The 22678-nt window shown below is 32.7% G+C and overlaps 1 protein-coding gene across 1 annotated transcript in view; it reads left to right on the forward strand.

Moving 5' to 3' along the window:
• VPS13B (vacuolar protein sorting 13 homolog B) overlaps positions 1 to 22678 on the forward strand; it is an 829147-nt gene that overhangs the window by 427317 nt on the left and 379152 nt on the right. The window contains exons 24-25 of the mRNA XM_037730112.1: positions 5041 to 5261; positions 18529 to 18732. Of these exons, the coding sequence (XP_037586040.1) occupies positions 5041 to 5261; positions 18529 to 18732 (425 nt within the window). The remainder of the gene's footprint in view (positions 1 to 5040; positions 5262 to 18528; positions 18733 to 22678) is intronic.

Genomic DNA, 22678 nt, shown 5'->3' on the forward strand with positions numbered 1-22678 from the left:
CCTCCCTCCCTCCCTCCGTCCCTTCCTTCCCTCCTCCCAGCTTCCCACCTGCCCCTCCCTCCATCCCTTCCTTTTGTGTACTATTTGCTGTGTACTGTGTTTTTTGAGAACTTGCTCATAAACTCTCTATTTTCCCCATGCTGGCATGTAAGAATATTGAGGTATCTTTTCACCTTATCTAATCAGAAAAACAAATCTTTTAATTGTCAAATCGAATAGAACTTTTTTAAATTATCGAGATCATTGGTTGATTCCTTGTTGAATACCTTCCTAACTCCTGGATAACCACTCTCTTTTGGTTTTCTGTGGCTCTTGGCCACTCCTTATGTATATTCTTCATAGGCAAAGCTTCCCTAAACTCTACCTATTATCTTTCACTGATGGTTTACAAATCCATAAGATTTTCACATACTTGGCTTCTTTGTTCCTTTCTTATATGCACAGATATCAGTTTTATCTATACCTATAATAATGTTAAGGACTGAATATTTGTGTTCACTCAAATTCATATGTTGAACCTTTAACACCCAATGTGATGGTCAGGAGGTGGGCCATTTTGGAGGAAATTATGTTTCTGTGACATTATGAGGTTGGAATCAGTGGGATTATTGCCTTAAGAAGAAAAGCAAGAAATATCAGCGTTTCCTCTCTCTTGGTTCTGTGAAAACAGAGCAAGAAGGTAACTCTCTACAATCCAGATTCAAAGAGTGTTCTTACCAAGAACCAAATCTGCCAGCACCTTGATGTTAGAATTCCCAGAGTTCTTAGAGAAGAATATCTATTGTTTAAGCCACTAGTCTATGGTATTTTGTTATAACGACCTGTACTGACCAAGACAGCTATCCATCCCATTGCACTGATGTTACTGCTAGAATCTTGTCTTATAGAGTAGTAGGAGTCATCAATACCAATTTACTTTAAGTCACACATTGTTATAATATTCATATTTTTTCCAAACCTATAGGGGAACTACTAATACCTTTGTTGTCTGAAGGGCAATGCTATTCTTTTTAGTCTCTTCTTCTTTTAAAAGCAGTGATTATTCTAGTTTTGCATTTTTTGCAATTGAAATAATGTTTTAGAGAATCTTAAAGAGTATTATATTTCTTTATGAATAATGAAATTTTGATGAATAAGTCATGATTAAGCCAGTAATGACTTTCAGAAGTAAATAGTAGTTTTAGTAGTGACATAGATTTCTATATGTAAAAGATTTTTCACAAATTTGAAATCAATTATCTCTTAATAGTATTATCATTATTATTATATTTTGTACATGCAGTATATTTCATATTTCCTAATACAAAACAGTATTAAAAATGTAGAATTTTCATTACAGAACAAATAAAACTGTAGGTTGCTTATTTTCATTTCCTTTCTTTCTGCACTTTTCAATTGTCTTCGTCTTCTATGAAGATGGATTGTATATCATGCATAATATCTTGAATTTTTAAAAAGTACCTGTTACTTAAGTTAACATCACTTAGAATTAACAAACACTTTATCTTACCTATTATTTTATTTTATTTTGAGATGGAGTTTCGCTCTTGTTGCCCAGCCTGGAGTGGAATGGCTTGATCTCGGCTCACTGCAGCCTCCGCCTCCTAGGTTCAAGTGATTCTTCTGCCTCAGCTTCCTGAGTAGCTGGGATTATAGGCATGTGTCACCACGCCTGGCTAATTTTTTTTTCTTTTTTTGTATTTTTGTAGAGACGAGGATTTCTCTGTATTAGTCAGGCTGGCCTCAAACTCCGACCTCAGGTGATCTGCCCGCCTCAGCCTCCCAAAGGGCTGGGATTACAGGTGTGAGCCACCTTGGCTGGCCTTAACTGTCTTTAAATAAATTAAATGCTAACTAGTTTGGGGAAACAGTCTCAGCAATCTTGGCCTATTTACAGTTGTAGTACATCTTTCTCTCAAGTGTTACCTTCACAATAGGTGATGAATGTTCCAGGTTATACTAGTTCATACTTGAAATGCAAACCTGACTGAGTCACACTGGCTTGTTGAACATAAGGAAAAAACTGGGAGAAGAGGAAGGCATTTTTTGTTGTTATTTCTTTTGACATTAAACATTCAGTGACTAAGGTAATGAAAACAAAACTGAGGAAAGTATCTCCAATATTAACCAACATTTTTTCCACATTTGCTAAATAGATATTTGTAAGGTGATTCCCACTGGCCTCAAGTACATACGCTTTTTCCTGTAGTATAGTAGAGTGTCTTTTGAAAGGGAAAGACTGATTATCTTTCTAGAATATTGATTCCTACCCAAAAAGATTCAGAATCATAAATTATATTTATGTGATAAGGGTTTGTCTAAATAGTCACTGTTAAGTAACCCCAACATTATTAAAACATTTTTATATTTATATGATTAAAATTATTTTTGTGTCATGTAAACCATAATCTGATTATAGCATGGTGTAAAATCAGCAACATGCAATGCCATATAAAGAAATCCACTGTAATTTTCTTTTTAATTTTCACTCAATTGTAAGCAATTAGTTCCTTTGAGGACCTCCCTGCTCTACCCCGTGGCATTGACACATGTAACACATAGTCTCACTGGTTGTTCTTTATTTATTCGTTTTGTCCCAAAGCTTTCTGTCATATTCACTTTCTTTCACATTATTTGGTCTGAATTACATCAGTGTTTGGTCATCATTTTTTTGAGAAGTATTTTGTTTGTATTATTTTCTCTATTGATAATATAGAGGGGTAACAAATTCACATACAAATAGGATTCTCAATCTTCCTCCTTTATTTTTTTCTTTAGACATTTTATTTGAAAATTTTTGAATCCTGTCAGCAATATTTTCTTTAAAATAAAATACTGAGATTGTAGCATTAGAACTTTCCAAGTAAAATAAAAATCTTAATCTTGAAGGTCATCCCAGATTGATAGAAAGCTACATGAAGTTCTCAGAATAGTATGCGGTTCTGGACAGTCATGGATGTCTGAACATATTTTATGGAGTACCCAGAACATTATTTTGCTAGTATTACATGTAGATAAGGTGTTTTTATTCTGGTGTGTGTGTATGAAAGGAGTACTTGTGCAGTTAATGTGTTTTGTGAATTTTTTTCACAGTGAGAAATTGGGGAATTTTTGTTGTTACATGTTAACATTTCGTCTTCTAGGTATAGTGTGCTTTTTAAAACAATCTGTATGCTAAATAAATGGACCTAAAGTACTACCTTAAAAGGTTTTTTGTAAAGAGAATATGATATGCCAAATTTCAGTTTATTAATCTGATTCCAAAGAAGCAGCAGAAATGTAACTGTGATAGTACCAATGTAATTTGGGATTTTAAAAAGTTTAACAAATTTAAATTTGGTGCTCTTCCATCCAACATAACTACCATTTAGCATTTCTTGGATAAAATAAAGGTTCGAAAAAAATATATAGCTCACTACTATTTTAAAAATATGTAATCTGAAATCATTCCAAAATATTTTAAGATAAATTTGGCAGAGCCTTTGTTTCTTAAATAGTGTGGAATTTGATGTAGGTTTTAAAATAATTTTAGAATTAGTTACAGATGATTTAGTTTGCTATTCTTCCTAGGGGGAAAAATCTTTTTAATCTTGAGACAGGCAAAGTACCTCAGTACTGACCACATACTATTATGCAGTTATCATTGCGTCCAGTCAAGTTATTGTGAACTACTATGTTGCTAGATTTATTTTATTATGCGAGTCAAAGTTTCTAATTTTATAATTTTGTAATAATTTTATTAACTATATTTGGTCAAGACATTTTTAATGTTCAAACTTTTGAGACCCTACATTCTGGTGCCTACTGAGTTTTGAATATATATTTAGACTCTGAAATATTTATAGTATCATCTACTTAGCAATTCACTCGATATTTTTCCTTCAATGAAAAAACAAGGTAAGACTACAAGTGCAGTGATCTCTGATCTCATATCTGCCTGGGCACATCCATCACCCACAGAGGGAAAAATATATATGAAGGAAATATAACTAAGTGTTAATAGTATTTATTATCAGGGGTGGTAAGATAGAAGGTAACTTATGAATGGTTTTGGTATTTTCTTCTTTATATCTTATATTTCCCAAATTATCTGCAGTCTGGTACCTATTACCTTTCTAGTTTGAAAATAAGTGTCCTCAATTTGTTCTAAAATAATTACTAAATATTATGTTCATATTATACTCTCTGTACTGACAAGCTCTAGTAGAATTGTAAAGTCCAAAATACATAATAAATGTTTAAAAATATTCTGATACTAAGTGGCCTTTCAAAAGTTATTTCAAAAATTACTTTTGTATATTTACAAGAAATAAATGGCTTTATCTCAGAGTTTATCTTAATAATTTAATCTTACCTGAGGTAAGTTAGTAAAAGCTAAAAGTATAAAAAGGGAATTTTGCTTTTAATTCTGACATTTATGAGTGCCAATTTTTTATCAAGTGCCTTTTATTTCAAAATAACTTAAATATAAGAATAATCTAGGGAACATATCAAAATTCATTTTGAGTCTTACCATCAGAGGTTTTAATGAAGAAGGTCTAATGTCCTAGGAACCTCTATTTTAAATTAGCATCCCACATGATTCTGATGCAGGTCATCCAACAGACCATATTAGGTTGTTTTTCTTATCCTCTCTCATTCCACGGCAAGATCTATGGTCATTTTCAGTCCCACAGAAAAAACCTTGGATTTACATAATTTGGTCTGTTTTCTCTGGCCTCCAAGTTATGGTGCATACATCCCCAACAGTTTCACAATACAACCGACTAGGGTATGGGAAGAGGAATTTAGAACTTCTATTTTTATTTTTATCTCATATACAGAATTTCTATTAATATATGGTTTATTGTGTATATAATTACTGAAAGAATTTTACGTGGAATGTAAATTGTTTAGCACTTTGATCTCAGGAATACTATATTCACTTTTTATGATGCAGTATTAGTCATAAATGTTAAATGTTTTACATTTTACTGTCAAGTGACAATTAATTGTATTTTTGCTTGTGTGCTTCCCTATTCCTTTTTGTCCCCATATCAGGTGATGCTTTTCCTTGGACTATCAGCTTGCATCATTTCAGCATATATACCCTTCTTGGAAAACAATTGACACTTTGCCTAGTGGAACCTATGGGTTGCACCTCCACTCTAGCTGTCACATCTCAAAAACTACTTGCTACCGGACCTGATACACGACATTCATTTGTTGTCTGTCTCCATGTTGACCTAGAGTCACTAGAGATAAAATGCTCTAATCCCCAGGTTGGTACATTTGATTTATGAAAGGAAATTTAAAGTAATGTGATTTAAAAGCAATTGTTATCCATTTTGTTGAAGGGTTTCTCTTAAGTATCCTAAATTATTTTTAATTTGGCCATCAAGATCAGGGTAGTTAGATTAAGAATTGCTTTGAAGCTCTCTCAATTTGTGTAATTTAAACTCTTCTGAAAATGTAATGGAAGCAGCACAAATGCATCTTTTGGCTGATGGAGTGAAATCAGTTGCAGATGTAATGTTTTTAAACACTGAAGAACTATTTTACTCTCAGACTGGAAGAGTCTGTTGAATTGATTAAATATAATTTTCATTCAGATTCTCACTCAGAACTTCTTTGCTTATCATGCAATGTTTTTTATAAAAAAAGATTTCAGTTGTCATAGACTAATCATGTTGTATCTTGCACTTTTACAGTTTAATATGAATTTAGATCACCTGGGTTTACACAGATAGTTGCATGCAATTTATCACTTGTTTCTTTACCCTCAAATAGACTATGCTATATTTTCTACATAGATTGTCAAAGCTGAATACTAGAGTTATATTTTAAAATAATCCTTTTTAGAATATTATTGGATATTCTAGGTCAATATTGACAAATCCATATTTATCTTAGCATTAATTGTTTTAAGCCACTGTTTAAAGAGTGTTTTTTTAAGTAGGTTCAAGTTAGTTGAGCTTCTTGGCACATGCCTTTAGTCCCAGCTACTCAGGAGGCTGAGGCAGGAGGATCACTTGAGCCCAGAAGTTAGAGGCTGTAGTGTGCTATGGTTGCACCTGGGAATAGCCACTGCACTCCAGCCGGGGCAGTAAAGCAAGACTCTGTCTTAAAATTTTTTGTTATGTTTTAATTCACTTTTTATGGAACAGAATTAAATAAAAATATTAAATGTTTTACACTTTACTATCACATGACAGTTAACTGTATTTTTATTTGTGTGCTTCCCTACTCCATTTCCTCCCCTATTTCAAGCAATACTTCTCATTGAATCAGCTTGCATTCCTTATTTTATAGAGCCTCTTTATTGAAACCATCCTCATCCTTCTTATCTTCCTGCCTTTCTGTCTTTACTATATACTATATTGCTTGATTTAACTTTTATGTGTATTTGTGTACTTTGAAAAGATTAGAACTAATAATAGATCAGTAAGAGCCATATTATAAAAATGCATACAATTAGAATTATGACAAGGCGCTGTATTAAAAGAACACTATCATAAAAACTTAAAAACTCATCCTCCATTATAATAAAAGTTACTTCTTTTTTTCTTCTTCTTTTTTTTTTTTTTTTCCCAGAGACAGGGTCTTGCTTGGTTCCCCAGGCTGAAGTGCAGTAATGCAATCATAGCTCATGCAGCCTTAAACTCCTAGGTTCAACCAGTCATCCCATCTGAAACTCCTAAGTAGATGGGACTATATGCACATGCCACCATGACTAGCTAATTTATTTCATTTTTATTTTTTGTAGGGACAGGGTCTTGTTTTATTGTCTGGGGTGATCTTGAACTCCTGGCTTCAAGTGACCATTCTGCCTCAGCCTCTCAAAGTGCTGGGATTACATGGTGCGAGAACCATGCCATGAAGGTCATTTCTTTTAGAATCAGTAGTGAATACTTTTGAATGCTACTAAATATTTCAGTTTAATGGCGATTTGCCTTTCTATTATAACCCATAGTGATATAGAAGAAAATAATTATGAAATGACTTACCTTATTTGAGATTACTCTTCGAGTGCTACTGCTAATGGTTGCTTTAAAATGTTTCTAAAAGGAAGGCAAACTGTTATGGGTTGAATTGTGTCCCTGCAAAAATATATGTTGAAGTTCTAACCTTGTGTAACTCAGAATATAACATTTGGTAATAGGTTTGTTACAGAAGTAAGTTAAAATGAGGTCATTAGGGCAACCTAGTGTGACTGGTATCCTTATAAAATAGAAAAATTTGGACATAGACACATACAAAGGGATGATGATGTAAAGACATACAGGGAGATTGCCATGTGAACCTGGAAGCAAAGACTGAACTATTGGAGCTATAAGCCAAGAAACACCCAAGACGACTGGTTCTCACCAGAAAAGCTAGGCAGAGAGCCAAGGAAGGATTGTACTCAGAATTTCAGAGGGTGCATGGCCCTACTGATGCCTTGATTTTGGATTGTAGCCTCCAAGACCTTTGAGACAATATGTTTCTGTTGTTTTAAGCCACCCAGTTTATGGTACTTTATTATGGCAGCTCTGCCAAAATAGAATGTAGAGGAACAAATTCAACTTCTTTAGACCCTTTATCAAAGAAGTTATTAAAAAGGAAAACCCTTAGCATGGCAGTATAAGCTTTATCAGCCTATCTTTCCCACTGATTATTCCTGTATACTCTGGGAAAAATTCAAAAATTAAAAGTTGACTCCTCCCACATAATTGCATGTTCTCAACTTGTTTTAAAATAATTACATTACAAAATGACTCTAAGGCAGCTATTAGAAATTTTTCTGAGTTGTAAAGGAAAGCACACTGAATGAAAAGGTAATAATTCTCAGCTGAGGAATAAAAAGTATAAAAAAGAATCAAATAGAATTTTAGAACTAAAATATACGATACCTGAAGGAAGAAAACCATATTGTGTGGGCTTAAAGGTAGGTAGCCTGGAGATGATAGAAGAGTTGCTAAACTTGAACATAGATTAGTAGAAATTACTGAATTTGAAAAAGAAAGGAAAAAAGTTTTTTTAAAAAATGAACAGCGCATTAATGGCTATAGAACAGAAAGGTCTAATATTGTGTACTACTTGGAGTTTCAGGAGGAGAGGAGAAAAAGGTTGGGATTTAGAAAAAGAAGAGATAATTACAGAAAACGTTGCCAATTTGGGGGAAGCGACAGTCTTTTACATATCCAAGAAGCTCACCTTATCCCAAACAGAATAAACCCAAATTAACACACATTTGGACACATTGTGATTAAAGTATTGAAAACCAAAAATAAATTTTTAAAATTTTTGAAAGCAGTTACAGGAAAAGACACTTTCCATGTAAGCAAACAATGATTTGAATGAGAGTAGATTTTCATTAAAAACCACAAGAGACAGAAGCCATTAGAACAATATTTTGAAAGTTCCAACATAGAAGAACTGTTAACCTAGTGAAGATACCCCATAGAAATGTAAGAGAAATAAACCCATTTTTAGATGAAGGAAACCTAAGCAAGTTTGTTACCAGGTGCTCTGTTCTACAAGAAATGCTAAAGGAAATTCTTCAGGATAAAGGAAAATGATACTGGATGAAAAATTAGATCTTCAAGAATGAAGGAAAATCAACAGAAAGGGTAAATGGCTGAGTAAATAATTTTGAGAAAAACAATTTTAAAAATATATGTGACTCTTAAAGGCAAAAAGCACAAAATTGTCTGCTGGATTTTTCAGTGTATGTAGATGGAATATACAAGACAACTATAACATTAAGGCTAGAGGAAGATGGAGTAAAAGGATCTATGGTTGCCAAGTTACTATATCTCATATGATATAAGTGGTACAATATAAACTCTTAAGCAGACTGAAAGTTTTGGTGTGTATGCTATACTCTCTTAAGACAACTAATAAAAAAAATGCAAAAATACAAAAGGATAGAGCCAAAAAGCCAATAGAGGAATTAAAATTAAATTCTAAAAAAGATTCAAAGAAGCCAAAAAAGTTGGGAAAAAGTAACAAAGGAACAAAAAATGAATGATAAAACAGTACAAAATATAAAATAGAGCTAAGCCAACTGTATTAATGATTACATGAAATATTTATGGTCTTAATTAGGAATCTGCAAACTAATGCCCATAGGCCAAATTTGGCTATACTCATTTACATATTGTCTGTGATTTCTGCCATTACACGACTACAGAACTGAGTAACAGTAATAGAACAGTATAGAATACAAAGCCTAGGATATTTACTCTCTGGCCCTTTACAGAGAAAGTTTACAAATTATTGGTCGAGACACTTTAATTAAAAGGCAAAGATCTATAGAGTGGGAAGAAAAGCAAGATGCTACTATATAATACCTAAGATTGTATTTTACTTGAAATATAAAGAAACAGATTATAAATAGATACATAGTAAAAGATACACCATACAAACAGCATAAGAAGGCTGGACTTATTTTAATCTTAGATAAGATAAAAAAATAAGTGTGTTGCTACAGATAGTAACATGAAACAAAAATTAACAAAATGAAAAAAAATAGACAATTCTAGAATCATAGTAAGAAATTTTTATAGCACCTCTTTCAGTGATACATAAAATAACCAGATTAAAAATAAATAATTGAAGATATAGAAGATACGAAAATACTATGAACTCAGCTTGATCTAATTGGCGTTTGTAGAACAGTATATCCAACAACCATAGAATGTACCATTTTACAGGTATACATGGTCTCTTTTTTAAGATGATCAGAATCATATGAAAGTATTATTTGACCACAGTCAAAGTAAATTAGAAATTAATAATAATAAAATAGCTAGAAAAACTTTATATAGACATTATTCTACATAATTTATGGGGCAAAGACAAAATTATTTGGGAAATGAGAAAATACTGAATGACACCGAAAAAAAGTAGATAAGCTAAGGCAGTGTTTAGAGGGAAATATAACTTTAAAGACATACTCTAGTAAGATCTTAATTCAGCTATTTAGGTTCAACTTTAGAAAGCTAAGAAAAGAACAGGAGAAACCCAAAGTAAGTAAAAAGAAGAAAATAATAAAGATACGAGTAGAGATGAATGGAACAGTTAACAAAACAGTGAGAAAGAGATAGAAAATTAAAGCTATGAACTGTTCTTTAAAAAGATCAACAAAATTGGTAATTCGTTTGCTATACTGAAATAAGAGAGAGGGAGGAAAAAAATGCAAACTACTGATACCAGGAATGAAGGAGTGTTGATAACATTAAAAGCATAATAAAAGAATAATCAACAACTTTATGCCAACAAATGCAACAACTTAGATGAAATGGAAATTTTTATCGGAAAATAATTTTGTCAAAGTTGACACAAGAAAATAGCAAATAGGAATAGTTCTGTATCTTTTGACAAAATTGAATGTGATGCCAAAAACTTTTCCAGGGAGAAAACTTCCAACCTACATGGAAGAATTCTATCAAATATTCATGGAACAAATAACATAAATTTTTCACAAATGTTTTCCCAGAAATAAAGGGTAAAGTATCCCTCCCCATCTGGTTTTATGACCTAGCATAACTCTAATAACAAAACTTCAAAAAGGCTTTACAAAAGAAGAAAATTAGGTATTAATATCCCTCATGAAAATGATATATACATTCTTAATCAAATATTAACAAATCAGAGATAATATCTAAAAAGCATAATACATAATGGCCAACTAGGATTTATCTTAAAAATACAAATTTGGTTTAACATTCAAAAATCATTCAATAAAATTTACCATAATAACAAGGAGAAAAATCATATAATCATCTCAATAAATCCAGGTAAGACATTCAACATAATTCAGCATGCATTCATGATGAAAAGTCTCAGCAAATTACAAGTTGGAGATAACATTCTCAAACTCATAGAGGTTATATAAGAGAAAACAATGGTAAACATCATACTCAATAGTAAAATATTGAATTGTTTTCCACAGAGATCAGGAAAAAGCTCAGGATTTCTACTTTCAACACTATTTTGTATCATATTAAGAGTTTCTAACCATTACAGTAAACCAAGAAAAAGTAATAAAAGACATAAAGGTAGTAAATAAAGAAATAAAGCTGTTTGGATATAACATATATTACAGAAAACCCAAAAGGAGTCTAACCAACTGTTATTAAAACTAATAAAACTCACCAAGCTTTTATGAGACAAAGTTAATGTATTAAAACCAATTGTACTAGCAGCAAACAACTAGAAAATGGAATGAAATCAATTTCACTTTTACCAACATCCAAGAAACATAAATGAATAAATCTAACAAAAGATATCCAAGACCTCTATCCTGAAAGCCATAAAGCGTTGCTGAGAAAACTAAACACCTAAAAGAAGTAGAGAGATATATCTGCTCATAGATTGGAAGACTCAAATTTTTGATGGCTTATTGATCTTGATATTGGACTTAACCAAGTTTAAAAACTACTTTTTGAAGGACACATTGAGATAGCAGAAAGCCAGACATTTGGAGAAGGTATTTATAAGACATTTTTCAAACAATGGACTGTTATCCAAAATATTTAAAAATCCTCTTCTCCCCTCCCCTCCCCTCGCCACTCCCCTCCCTTTCATGTAGTGACGTGATCTGTGCTCACTGCAACTTTCTGTTCGTGGGTTCAAGTGGTTCTCCTGCCTCAGCCTCCTGAGTAGCTGGGATTACAGGTGTGCACCACCATACCCAGCTAATTTTTGTATTTTTGTAGAGATGGGGTTTCACCATGTACCAGGATGCTCTTGAACTCCCGACCTCAAGCAATTTGCCAGCCTCAGCCTTCCAAAGTGCTGGGATTACAGGTATGAGCCACCGTGCCTGGACTAAAAATTAGTTTCACTCAGTAACATGATGAACAATAGATGATAAACATAAAGACAAATAATGGAGAAAAGACTTCAACAGATACTTCACAAAATATTTAAATAGTCAATAAGCATATGAAAATACGCCCAATATCATTATCAGGGGAAAAACATGAAGAAATAGAACTATACACCTATTAGATTGGCTGAAATAAGTTATAGACTCAATACATGGACCAACTGGAACTCATCATACACTCCTTGTGAGAACATAAAAGTGATGTAATAGCATTGGAAACCCCTTGGCAATTTCTGAAAAAGCACACACCATACAACCCAGCCATTCCTCCCTGAGTATTTCCTCTGAGAAACAAAAATGTATGTCCACAAAAAGTCTTTTACAGAGATGTATATAGCAGCTTTATTTATATAGCCCCAAACTGGACACAACTTACAAGTTTATTATTAGAATTAGTAAAAAAATTATGGCCTACTCATATCAAAGTAATACTAGTCAGTCATTAAAGGGCTGAATTACTGATAAAATGCAAAATCATTGATGAATCTTGGGATCATTATGCTGACTGAAAAAACCCAGGTGGAAAAAGAGTACTTACTGTATAATTCTATTTATATAAAATGTTAAAATATGTAGATTACTATTAATATCTAATGATAGAAAGTAGGTTACGTGTTGCCTGGAAGCAGGACAGGAAGAGAGAAGGAATAGGGGGTGATAGGAAGAGGACACATTACAAAGGGATATGAAGATTTTTTGGAAGATGTAGAAGTATTGTTTTTCTAAAGTCATAGTTCATATTTAGTAGTAGCTCAGTCTCTCTATAAAGCTACATATAATTGTCCCCTGTTACTTGGATTTATCTACCAAAGTTCTTACAACTTAGGAAAGATTATTGTAGCTGTGAGAGGATAGTCCTACTATACATGTTCTGGTTATCCATAGCTATCCTAGCTAACACAGAAGAATTCTTAGATTCCATTATTATTCATATTTTTAAAATTTTTCTTTACTTTGAGATACTTAATAGTTTTGTGATTATTATGTGGTTAGTAAATGTAATACTCTGGCTCAAAACTAGAGTACTAGGTATATTCTCTAGCTATCCACCTTGTTTGGAGATAAGCTCAGATTTTGTTGTTGTTTAAATATAAACCAGCTCTAAGCAAAGTCATCAGCTGGATGGGGCCTGTGTTTGGCCTTGTATTTCCCTCCTACATCTGTTCCTTCCCTGTTGTCCTTTCTTCAGTTATCAGGCTTCCAGGGCCAGAGCCTTCCAGAGGCTCCCAGTGCCTTCTTTCTTCTGTTCTTTCAGATACCAAAAACCTTTTTTCAAGAATTATTCCAAGGCTGAATGAACCTTATGCACTGAGAGTTCATTTTTACTCAAAGTGTAATAATTCTTATATCTTTATGTAATTCTACTTTATCTTCTCAGTAAATCCTCATAGACAAAATTGTGTTAAATTTTCACCACCTTGTGTAACCAAAGTTGATCACAAGGTTGTTGGGAAGTCTAATATATTTATGAAAATATTTTGTAAACACTGAAATGTTATATGAATATAATTTTGTTAATGTAGACTGACTCTGATTAAAATATGAGACCCTCTTTGCAAACTGGTGTGAATATCCCTGGTGAAATGTAGCAACATTCCTGAAGAGATGTGATACCAGAAAACAATAGCACTGAAGAATCTATGTATACTAAGAGATTTGGTGAGGGATTAATACTCTTTGATGTCTTCATGTGACATATTAACCTAAATTTTAATGACAAAACATAAGACTCTAAACATCTTTGTTGTAAGTGATTGCTTTAGCTTATGCTTCCACACTCTTTGGATTCTTTCAAAATTCCAAAGGATGGCTTGATATTTTTTGCCATATGCAGTAAGCAAATACTACTGAGTACTCTGTGTAAGGCAGACATGAAGTAAACAAAGATGAATAAAACAAACATACAAAGAACATCATATTTACATACAGCCACAAGTAAAGAACAAATCTTGAATATATCACAAGAAAATATATGTATGATACCTTACATTCAGGGGAACCAAGAGTTGATTAACAGCTTACTTCTCATAAGAAACCATGAAGGCCAGAAGAACAGCATATTTAAATTATGAAAATAAAAAAATAAAACTTCTCAATTTAGAAGTTCTTAATTAAGCAAAAATAACTTTTATAAATGAAAACTAAAGAAAGACATTTTCAAAGACAATGATCTATCACCAGTAGGAACTGCATACAAGAAGTACTAAAGAACATTTTTTACGCTCAAAGGAAATGACACCAGATGGCTGAGCATCTCTTCAAATGTTTATTGACCATTGAGTTTGCTCTTTGTGAATTCACAAATAATTTATATTTTCCTGATTACTAATAAGATTGAACATTTTTTCAAATGTTTGTTGTCCAGTGAATTTGCTCTTTTGTGATTTGTTAATTCAAATCATTTACCCAGGTTTCTATTAAATTCATTTTTCTTAGCAATTTGTAAAAACTTTATGCTCTATAAATAACAAACCCTGTAACTGTAATGCAGTTAATTTGCCTTTAAACTTTTTGATGTCTTTTGCCAGAAATGTTTAATCTCTCATGGTCAAAGATACCTATATATCCATTTTTATTTTCTGGATATCCTGTCTTAAAAAGAGTATCATGGATCCCTAAAGTGCACACAGATATACATATGACCATAGGATCCTAAAATTAATGACTCAGAATTTTTTTCTTGTGCTTTCTCATTAATCCATCCATTTTTGTTTTTTGTTTTTGTTTTTTAAAATATATTTGTGGTAAAGAAGAGGTGCAAATCAATACTTCTTGTCCTTTTTACACCATTGGCTACTTTGATATCTGACAAAAACTGTGAGCCTTTTCTCAGAATGTTGTATAGACCCATTGAGTTTGCATACTGACATATACTGTCAGAAGGTTGTGGCCTTTTGATTGTAGCCAGTGTGTATCTTGATTACATTTTGTGGAAACAATTCCTACTTAAATACCTTTCTTTGGCATATCCATTAGGATGACATCAGAATTGTGATCCTTGTACCCTGTTACATTTATTTCATTGCTGCCTAGATACGGAACCCTATGTAGTTAATGTATTTTAAAAATAGAGGAAGCTATGTATGTAAGGTAGGCTGACAGCAAATTTATTGCTCTATCAGACATTACTGTCTATGTTAGTCCTGCAACTTTCATTGCCATTCTATGTTCTTAGACGATGTGTATATTTATCTTGGTTGAATATTTGGTGATTTCATGACTGGAAAAGATTTCTGTCATCCCTTCCCTTCCTCTTAACTATGTGACCAAAGTTACCCTATTCTCCTTCATGTCTTTAAACACCAATATCTTAGCATTTTTGGGTTTATAAGTGTATGGAACTAGAGAAAGAACAGATTTATGCCAGTTTTCTATATATTTGTTTTGTTGCTGTTATGTTGATCAGTTTTTACCAAGGCCATCGAATTTGGCATTAATGTATAAGAACACAGGCTTTTGAGTTCAAACAAAACTCAATTTGTACCCATTTTAATTTCTCTGAGCTTTTTTTAAACAGAGTTTCCTTTTTGTTGCCCAGGCTGGAGTGCAATGGCATGGTCTCAGCTCACTGCAACCTCCATCTCCTGGGTTCAAGTAATTCTCCTGCCTCAGCCTCCCAAGTAGCTGGGATTATAGGTACCCACTGCCATGCCTGGCTTTTATTATTATTATTATTATTATTATTAGTAGAGATGGGGTTTCACCATGTTGGCCAGGCTGTTCTCCAACTCCTGTCCTCAGGTGATCCACCCACATCAGCCTCCCAAAGTGCTAGGATTACAGGCATGAGCCACCATTCCCAGCCTGAGTTCATGATTTTTGTTTTATCTTTTAAACAAAAACTGGACAAGTGTAATGTTTTACATGAAAATTTGTTTTTATGTTAAATGTTTTGAAACTGAGTTTTAATGATTAGTAACAACCTACATACCAAATGAAATAGTTTTTGTAAGTTTGTATTAACTTAGAGCTCTCTTCATTGTTCAACACAGATCACTAAATTGGTTGGTGAAATTCCATTTCTCCTTGATTTCCATTGACATTGTATATCCATGGTTTTTCTTCTCCCTCTCTGCCTTTTGTGATTCTGTTCTGACACTATCTCCTGATACTCTGTAAAATGGGCCCTTCCTCTCTAGCTACCTACATACTCTTCATGAGCCCTCTAGCTTGTCTTGATCATCCCCTGCACTTGTCTTTTGTTCATTCCATACTTCTCAGTAGAGAGTCTTTGTACTCACCTAAATCCTGTCTCTCCTTTAGAAATATATCTTCCTGAGGCTTTTCTTAGCCTCTCCAGTGAAATTGAGTCTCTTTTCTGAACAGCTGTAAATGAAAAAATGTATGTGAAAAGATTTTTTTTAAATAATGTTACATTTTTATACTCAGCATTCAATACACAAGACATTGTTGATATTCAGTCACCTTTATACAGAACTCACATAAAGCCACCTTACATGGTGTTTACTTTTTTAGAGATTTTTGAAAAATGCTTTTTGAGGTATACTTAAAATACAATAAACTGCATGTTTAAATTATCTAATTTGTTAAAATTTGGCATACATACATGAAACTACACCCACAATCTAACATCTTCAAAAGTTTATGTATGCAGTCCTCCCTTCCATTTCTCTCCATCACAGGTACAATTGACTCTGTCATTATAGACTAATTTTTGTTTTCTAGGATTCTCTGTAAATTGAATCATACCATGTTTCTCTTAGCCTAGCTTCTTCCATTCTCCATAATTATTTTGAGATTAATTTACGTTGTTGCTTGCATCAATAGTTTATTTCTTTTTATGGCTAAACAGCATCCTGTCATATGAATGTACTTTAATTTGTTCAGTACCTGTCAATGCACATTTGGGATTTTTTTCCAATTTTTGCCTGTTACAAATAATGCTGCCATGAACATTTGTATATACATCTCTGTATGGACAATAGGCTTCATTTTTCTTGGGAAACTATTTAGGAGTGGAATGGCTAGATCGTATATTAGGTACATACCTTTTTCAAAAACTGTCAAATCATGTTCTAAATTTTACATTCCTATCAGCAGAAAATGAGAGTATTAGTTGCTCTGCATCCTTGCTAATACTTGATACAGTTAGGCTTTTTAATTTTAGACACTCTAAAGATGGGAGGTGGTAATTCATGTGGCTTTACTTGGCATAGTATTTTAGCACAACTTGAGATAAAAGTTGAACATTTATCCTAGATTGTTTTGCCTTATTTCTTTAACCCTCTGAATTTGAAAAGTCTGAATTTTGTTAACAACTTTCTTCTTTGAAAATAAAAATATGTTTAAAGTGTATGTCATGGTTTGCATGGCACTTTAAACACACAATGTACTCATTGCCATTCAGGCACAGTATTTTAATGGTAATACTTAAAGGAATCAGAAGTAGTAACAATAAAAGCAGCCTAATTTGTTTTAAATAAATACTCTTTATGTCCTTAGAAATATTTAGAACCTGTTTTGGCTTTTTGTTGTTGTTGTCTGTGCTTTCTTTATTTATCAGTTCTAATTATTTAAGAAAAAGCAAAATAATCTTCTCAAAAATTGGTTTGCAACAAAGTTGTTTATAGAGAGAAACATCCATAATTATGAAGGACAAAAGGAGTTGAACAAATATTTTTCTAAGAACCTTAAATAAGATTTTTAGCTATTAGATTGCTTTTAAACAAAAATAGCTATAACCTGAGATTTGAAACTTCATTACACAAAAACCAGGAGAAAATTGTACACCCAAGTGCTGTTTTATATCAAATGAGGATGGATTGACAACAGTGTTTTTATGCATCTGTTCTGCCCACATAAGAAGCCAGCTTCATCATCTGGATGTGTCCTGGGGCTGAAACTTGTTATAAATATGAGAATTTCACTTTTTTTTAATGGCAAGCAGAATATGGTATCCAGCTGTGGATTTGCTTATATATTGTGTTTGCATTTTTTTTTCCTGGGCTTGTTTTATACAGTATATGGCACTACATTGTCATACAAATTTCATGATTAATGCTTATTTATGAAACCTTGTATAAATATCTTAGGACTCAGTCAAACAATGTGCAAGTTAAACAGTTTTTTCTCTGAATATTGGAATGACCTCTCCTTTGGGAATAGTAGGTTGAATATGTTCTTTATCTGCAGAAAAGTCTCATATGTAGCATTTGCCTCTTATTGTTTGATATTATATCATTCTTTTTCAATTTATTTTGTTGGACAAGAAATCCAGTTTCAGATTTATTCCTGGGAAACACAGAAAAAATTTAGATGTGGAAATTATTTAGAAATAAGGATGGTAATTATTTTATATTACACTAAATAATTATATTTACTAGGATGTCTTTGCTTTTTGATTCTGTCCTGTGCTTGAGAGCATTTGTATGTGTTCTATTATTCATATATTGAAATAAATCTACTGTTTGCTAATAAGCTGTGCTTACATTACTGTGGTTTTAATCCACAAAAAATGCTAGGTTGGTTATTAAATATCACAGTGTAAAGCAAATTTCAAGTGTAAGTAAATAATGATCAGTGATGCATTGGTAGAGTTTTGTTTTGTAAATCTTACTTCTCTGGACTAATTTTCTCATATTAGTATTTTAGTGGATTGAAACTGGAAGTTGAAAGACTTATTTTCTCTTCTCTTTTTCTTATGCTCTCAGGTCCAGCTTTTCTGTGAACTAACTGATACCATGAATAAGGTCTGGAATAAGATTCATAGGAGAGGCAATCTTAACCTATCTTCAAGCTCTCCAGAGACCATGGCAGGGCCTGTTCCTACTTCTCCAGTTAGAAGCAGTATAGGCACAGCTCCTCCAGATACCAGCACATACAGCCCATCTGCTGACATTGGGACTACTACTGAGGTAAGTGTTTTTGAAAATCCTGTTACAAAATGACAGTTAATATATAACATGATTTCCAGATCACAGTTTGAAATGAAGATAACCTCACCACTGTGAAAACTGTTAGATTCTGAAGGTTCAACAGGAGCTGTTTCAGCAGTGTGTATTCCTTTTGGTCCAATAATTGTTTTTAATCACTTTCAATAGGTTATGGTACCCCATAGTAGGACTAGTAGGTTGTATATGTTCTTTATCTGTAGAAAAGTCTTGAACATTTATCCTAGGACAATGCAGGCTCTGTGAAATGGTAAAAACTGAGACACAGTAAAGGTATGTTTCCTCAGAAGTATGGAAATGTAGAAGCTGAATGAAAAAGAGGCTCATGGTCCCCTTTTCTCTACCTCTGTTCCTCTACACCTTTCTTGAACCAGGTGACTATAATCTAGTCATCTGGTTTAGATTAGTGGTTTTCAACCCTGTCAGACCCAGTGTCCTCTCCTTCTTCCTCCCAATCATAAAAGCTTTTCTTTTTATTTTTAACATCCTAACCTAGCATGCCACTACCTCTTTTGTGTAAGAAATATTTTTATAATGCCTCCTTTACTATCCTGAGTTGAAAATAAAAATGTAACCAGAAATGAAAACAAAAAATAATGTAACTTACATATACATATAATTTTAAAAATATAAAATATACAAACTTTAAAGCATAAATAAAAGGAAAGTAATTTAAGATACAGTAATATGTACTTCAATATGTAAATGCCTCGCTTAGCATGACTACATTAGAAGACATAATAGAGTAGTCAGATACATAAAATTGCTGTGAATATGATGACTGCATAGACTTGTGCAGGTCTTTGCTTAATACCACAAGTGGTATTGCTGTTGGTGACGTGATTTTCTAAAATCTAGTGACAAACTCTTGGTAAAGTTTCAAACAAAACATAGTTCAGTCTTTCATTATAGTGTTGAATTTTGGAACTTTTAGTGTATATTAAAATCATGCAAAAATGAAAAAAAAAAGTTTAGATTTAACATTTTATAAATAGGATTTTCACCTGTGTGTATATATGTGAGACAGTCTTCATTTTTCAGGACTGCCCTATTCTATACAGGACTTCATGAATCCCTAATTCCTAATCCTTAAATGCCAATAATGATACACTACTATTGAGTCAACCAAAAATACCCCATTCATTTCCAAACCATTGCTTAGAGGACAGATATTTTCCCAACAAGAACCACTGTTCTATAGTAGATGGAGGTAGTTTTGTTTTTGTTTCTGCATAAACACACCATTTCCTCTGGAAATAAAGCTATTGGCAAAATACAGAATGGGATAAGAATCAAGGAAAAAGGATGTTAATTTCTTTCATCTTACAAATCAGTAAAAGCAAACAAACTCAGTTAAAAGGGCAAATTTCAGCTGCTGTAGGGCTTTTAACACTTTGGAGTACATCTGTTTAACCCCTTGTACAAGGAACTTTTCTCTCTTGCCCATTTCACATCTTAAGAATCACAATAACCTAGGTGATAAGATTATTCTTTTTCTTTTTTCTTTTTTTTCCCAAATGAGGAAGAGGTAGAATGTCTGGAAATGAGCCTGTATCAAGTTAATGGGATACATCCTTTCTAGCGTAAAAGCAGTGAATTCTTTCTGGAAGATTTCCAATGTTATTAGCAAACAAAATCTTTTATAATTCCTGCAGTAAAAAAAGCTATTTAACTTTATTGAATGAAGCAGTTTCCAAACTTATTTAACCAAAAGCTCATTCTTCTCAGTCTGCCTATTAACAGGGTACAAAATATATTTTGTGAAATCGTTTGGTAGAGTAATCAAAGTTTAATCAGTTGCTAGACAAGGATTGTACAAGTGAAACTGATAAATACAGCTAAATCTTAGAGACATTTAAGTAGCTGAAAGGAGAATGTTCCATGAAACAGTTGTTTTCTAAGTACTGTGTTTACAGGAATGTTTAGAGGAACATGACATCCATTTTGGAGGGCTCACTCAACTCTTTTGGAAATGTTTTTTTTTTTTTTTTTTTTAAGGAATATTTAAAATAAATTTCAAGTCTAGGAAAGACAGGGCCCATATGAAATGGTTACAGCTTTTGGTCATACATCTAGAGACTGACATTTATGCAATGTATAGTGTGAATCATGCACTGTAGGATTGTACAGTGTACAAACAACACAGAAGGACATAGTGGCCCTGATGTGAAATGTAATAAAAGTAAATGCCCTAGAATCATAGAGGAAGGATTAATAAGTTCATTCTAAGAGATCTGTGGCTATTTTGTAGAGAAAATAACACTTGAGATGGATATTTAAAATTGAGTAAGACATGAGTAACAATTTTGTTTTAGTAGATGTATAATAATACATTCTGAAAGAATAGTATCCTCATCAGCCAAAGTGAGGAAGTTAAGAAAAGGGAAAATTTTGCTAAATTGCTTGAAAACAAGTAAATCCTGATTTCAACAACATCCTTATATGACTGAAATTCATTTTGAATTAGAAAGTTAAGGATTTTTTTCTGATTGGGCTATAAAGACAAGTAATGAAAATGCTCATAGTGGATGTGTTAGTTTTGTGTTATGTATATATTTAATCTGACCTGATGACAAAGATCTGAAAATGACAAAGTCTTAATGCAAAACTTTCATATATTAATATTCAAAAAAGACTATGTAAAGCAGCTCATAGAAATGGAGTCATAGGGGACGGTGGATGGGGAAATGGCATATATTTTCAAAGTGCACCCTATTCTCTTATTTATATATTGTGGTCAAGAAGAGAGATAGATGATTACTACTAGTCCAATATCAATTTGAAACCCACTTGGGAAGCTTGTTTGCTGAGAGGTATATTAGAATAATTTAGCTGATTTGTTTTTCACAGGCAGGAAGATTATTATGAAGATGGTTATGATATGATAATCAGTATTAAGGCATTGATCCAAGTTTACCCTGAGGAGGTGTTTATCTATTGAATATTTCATGTTTAATTTCTATTCTTGTTCTCAAAAAATATTATAGGTAGATTAACTGTGTGTGCATCTGGATTTAAATTTACCTCTTTCAATATTAGTAAATGATGATGTAAGAAAATATAGTCATTGTTTTCTCTAAGATGTATGGATGCTTCATCTGTGACTCAATCTGTGTTTATTTAATTCATCCAGAATTCAAAATTTGTGCCCAAGCCATTTCCCTTATTTTATAATGCTGCTAGAATTGTGCTTAATGACCTTTGTAATTTTTATGCCTTTTATTTTGGGCTCTAACATGGGAGTTAGGTTATTGTGGACCTTTGAATTCCTATGTAAAAAATGTTTATGTAATTTTGATGAATTTACCTGTGTAAATTCCATGTGTTACCCGCCACATGGAAATAAAGCCTTGATCTCTCACTATTGAAGCTACTGAACAAATGGGACTATAGAGGACCTATATGAAGGGGAGACTATATATATCTGTATTTTGTGTGTGTTTGTTTTAATCTATTCAAAGCCTTTATGCTTCTTTGAACATAGCATTCCTGGAAAGCTCTAGGAGTCCTTCTCTGCTCCTGGTAATCATTGTCCTGATAATCTTTTGATTATAAGAATATTTTCTGTTAGCCACACTATCATGTCAACAACACAACTATCTGCATACACATAGAAATATACAGTGTATATGTTGCTTTTAGCTATAGTAGTACTTCCCAATCTTTTTTATATCATTTCACATGTAGGAAATGTTATTTGTATCTGTGGTAAGCAGAAAAACCTCCACAGCATTGAAAGCTTCATTCACCCTGGACCCACCCAAAGACTATAAAGGCCAAGGTAATCCATGTCTCAGCATAGCTGTGACAAATCTCATGGTGTTTCAGTGCAGTAGTTAGCAAGCTCTCGGTTATAATTTCTCTTTCCTAAATATGTTCTTAGTATTTTTATTGCCTGATTAATAAGGTG

This window comes from Cebus imitator, unplaced genomic scaffold (assembly GCF_001604975.1).
Source record: "Cebus imitator isolate Cc_AM_T3 unplaced genomic scaffold, Cebus_imitator-1.0 Scaffold331, whole genome shotgun sequence".
Taxonomy (NCBI): domain Eukaryota; kingdom Metazoa; phylum Chordata; class Mammalia; order Primates; family Cebidae; genus Cebus; species Cebus imitator.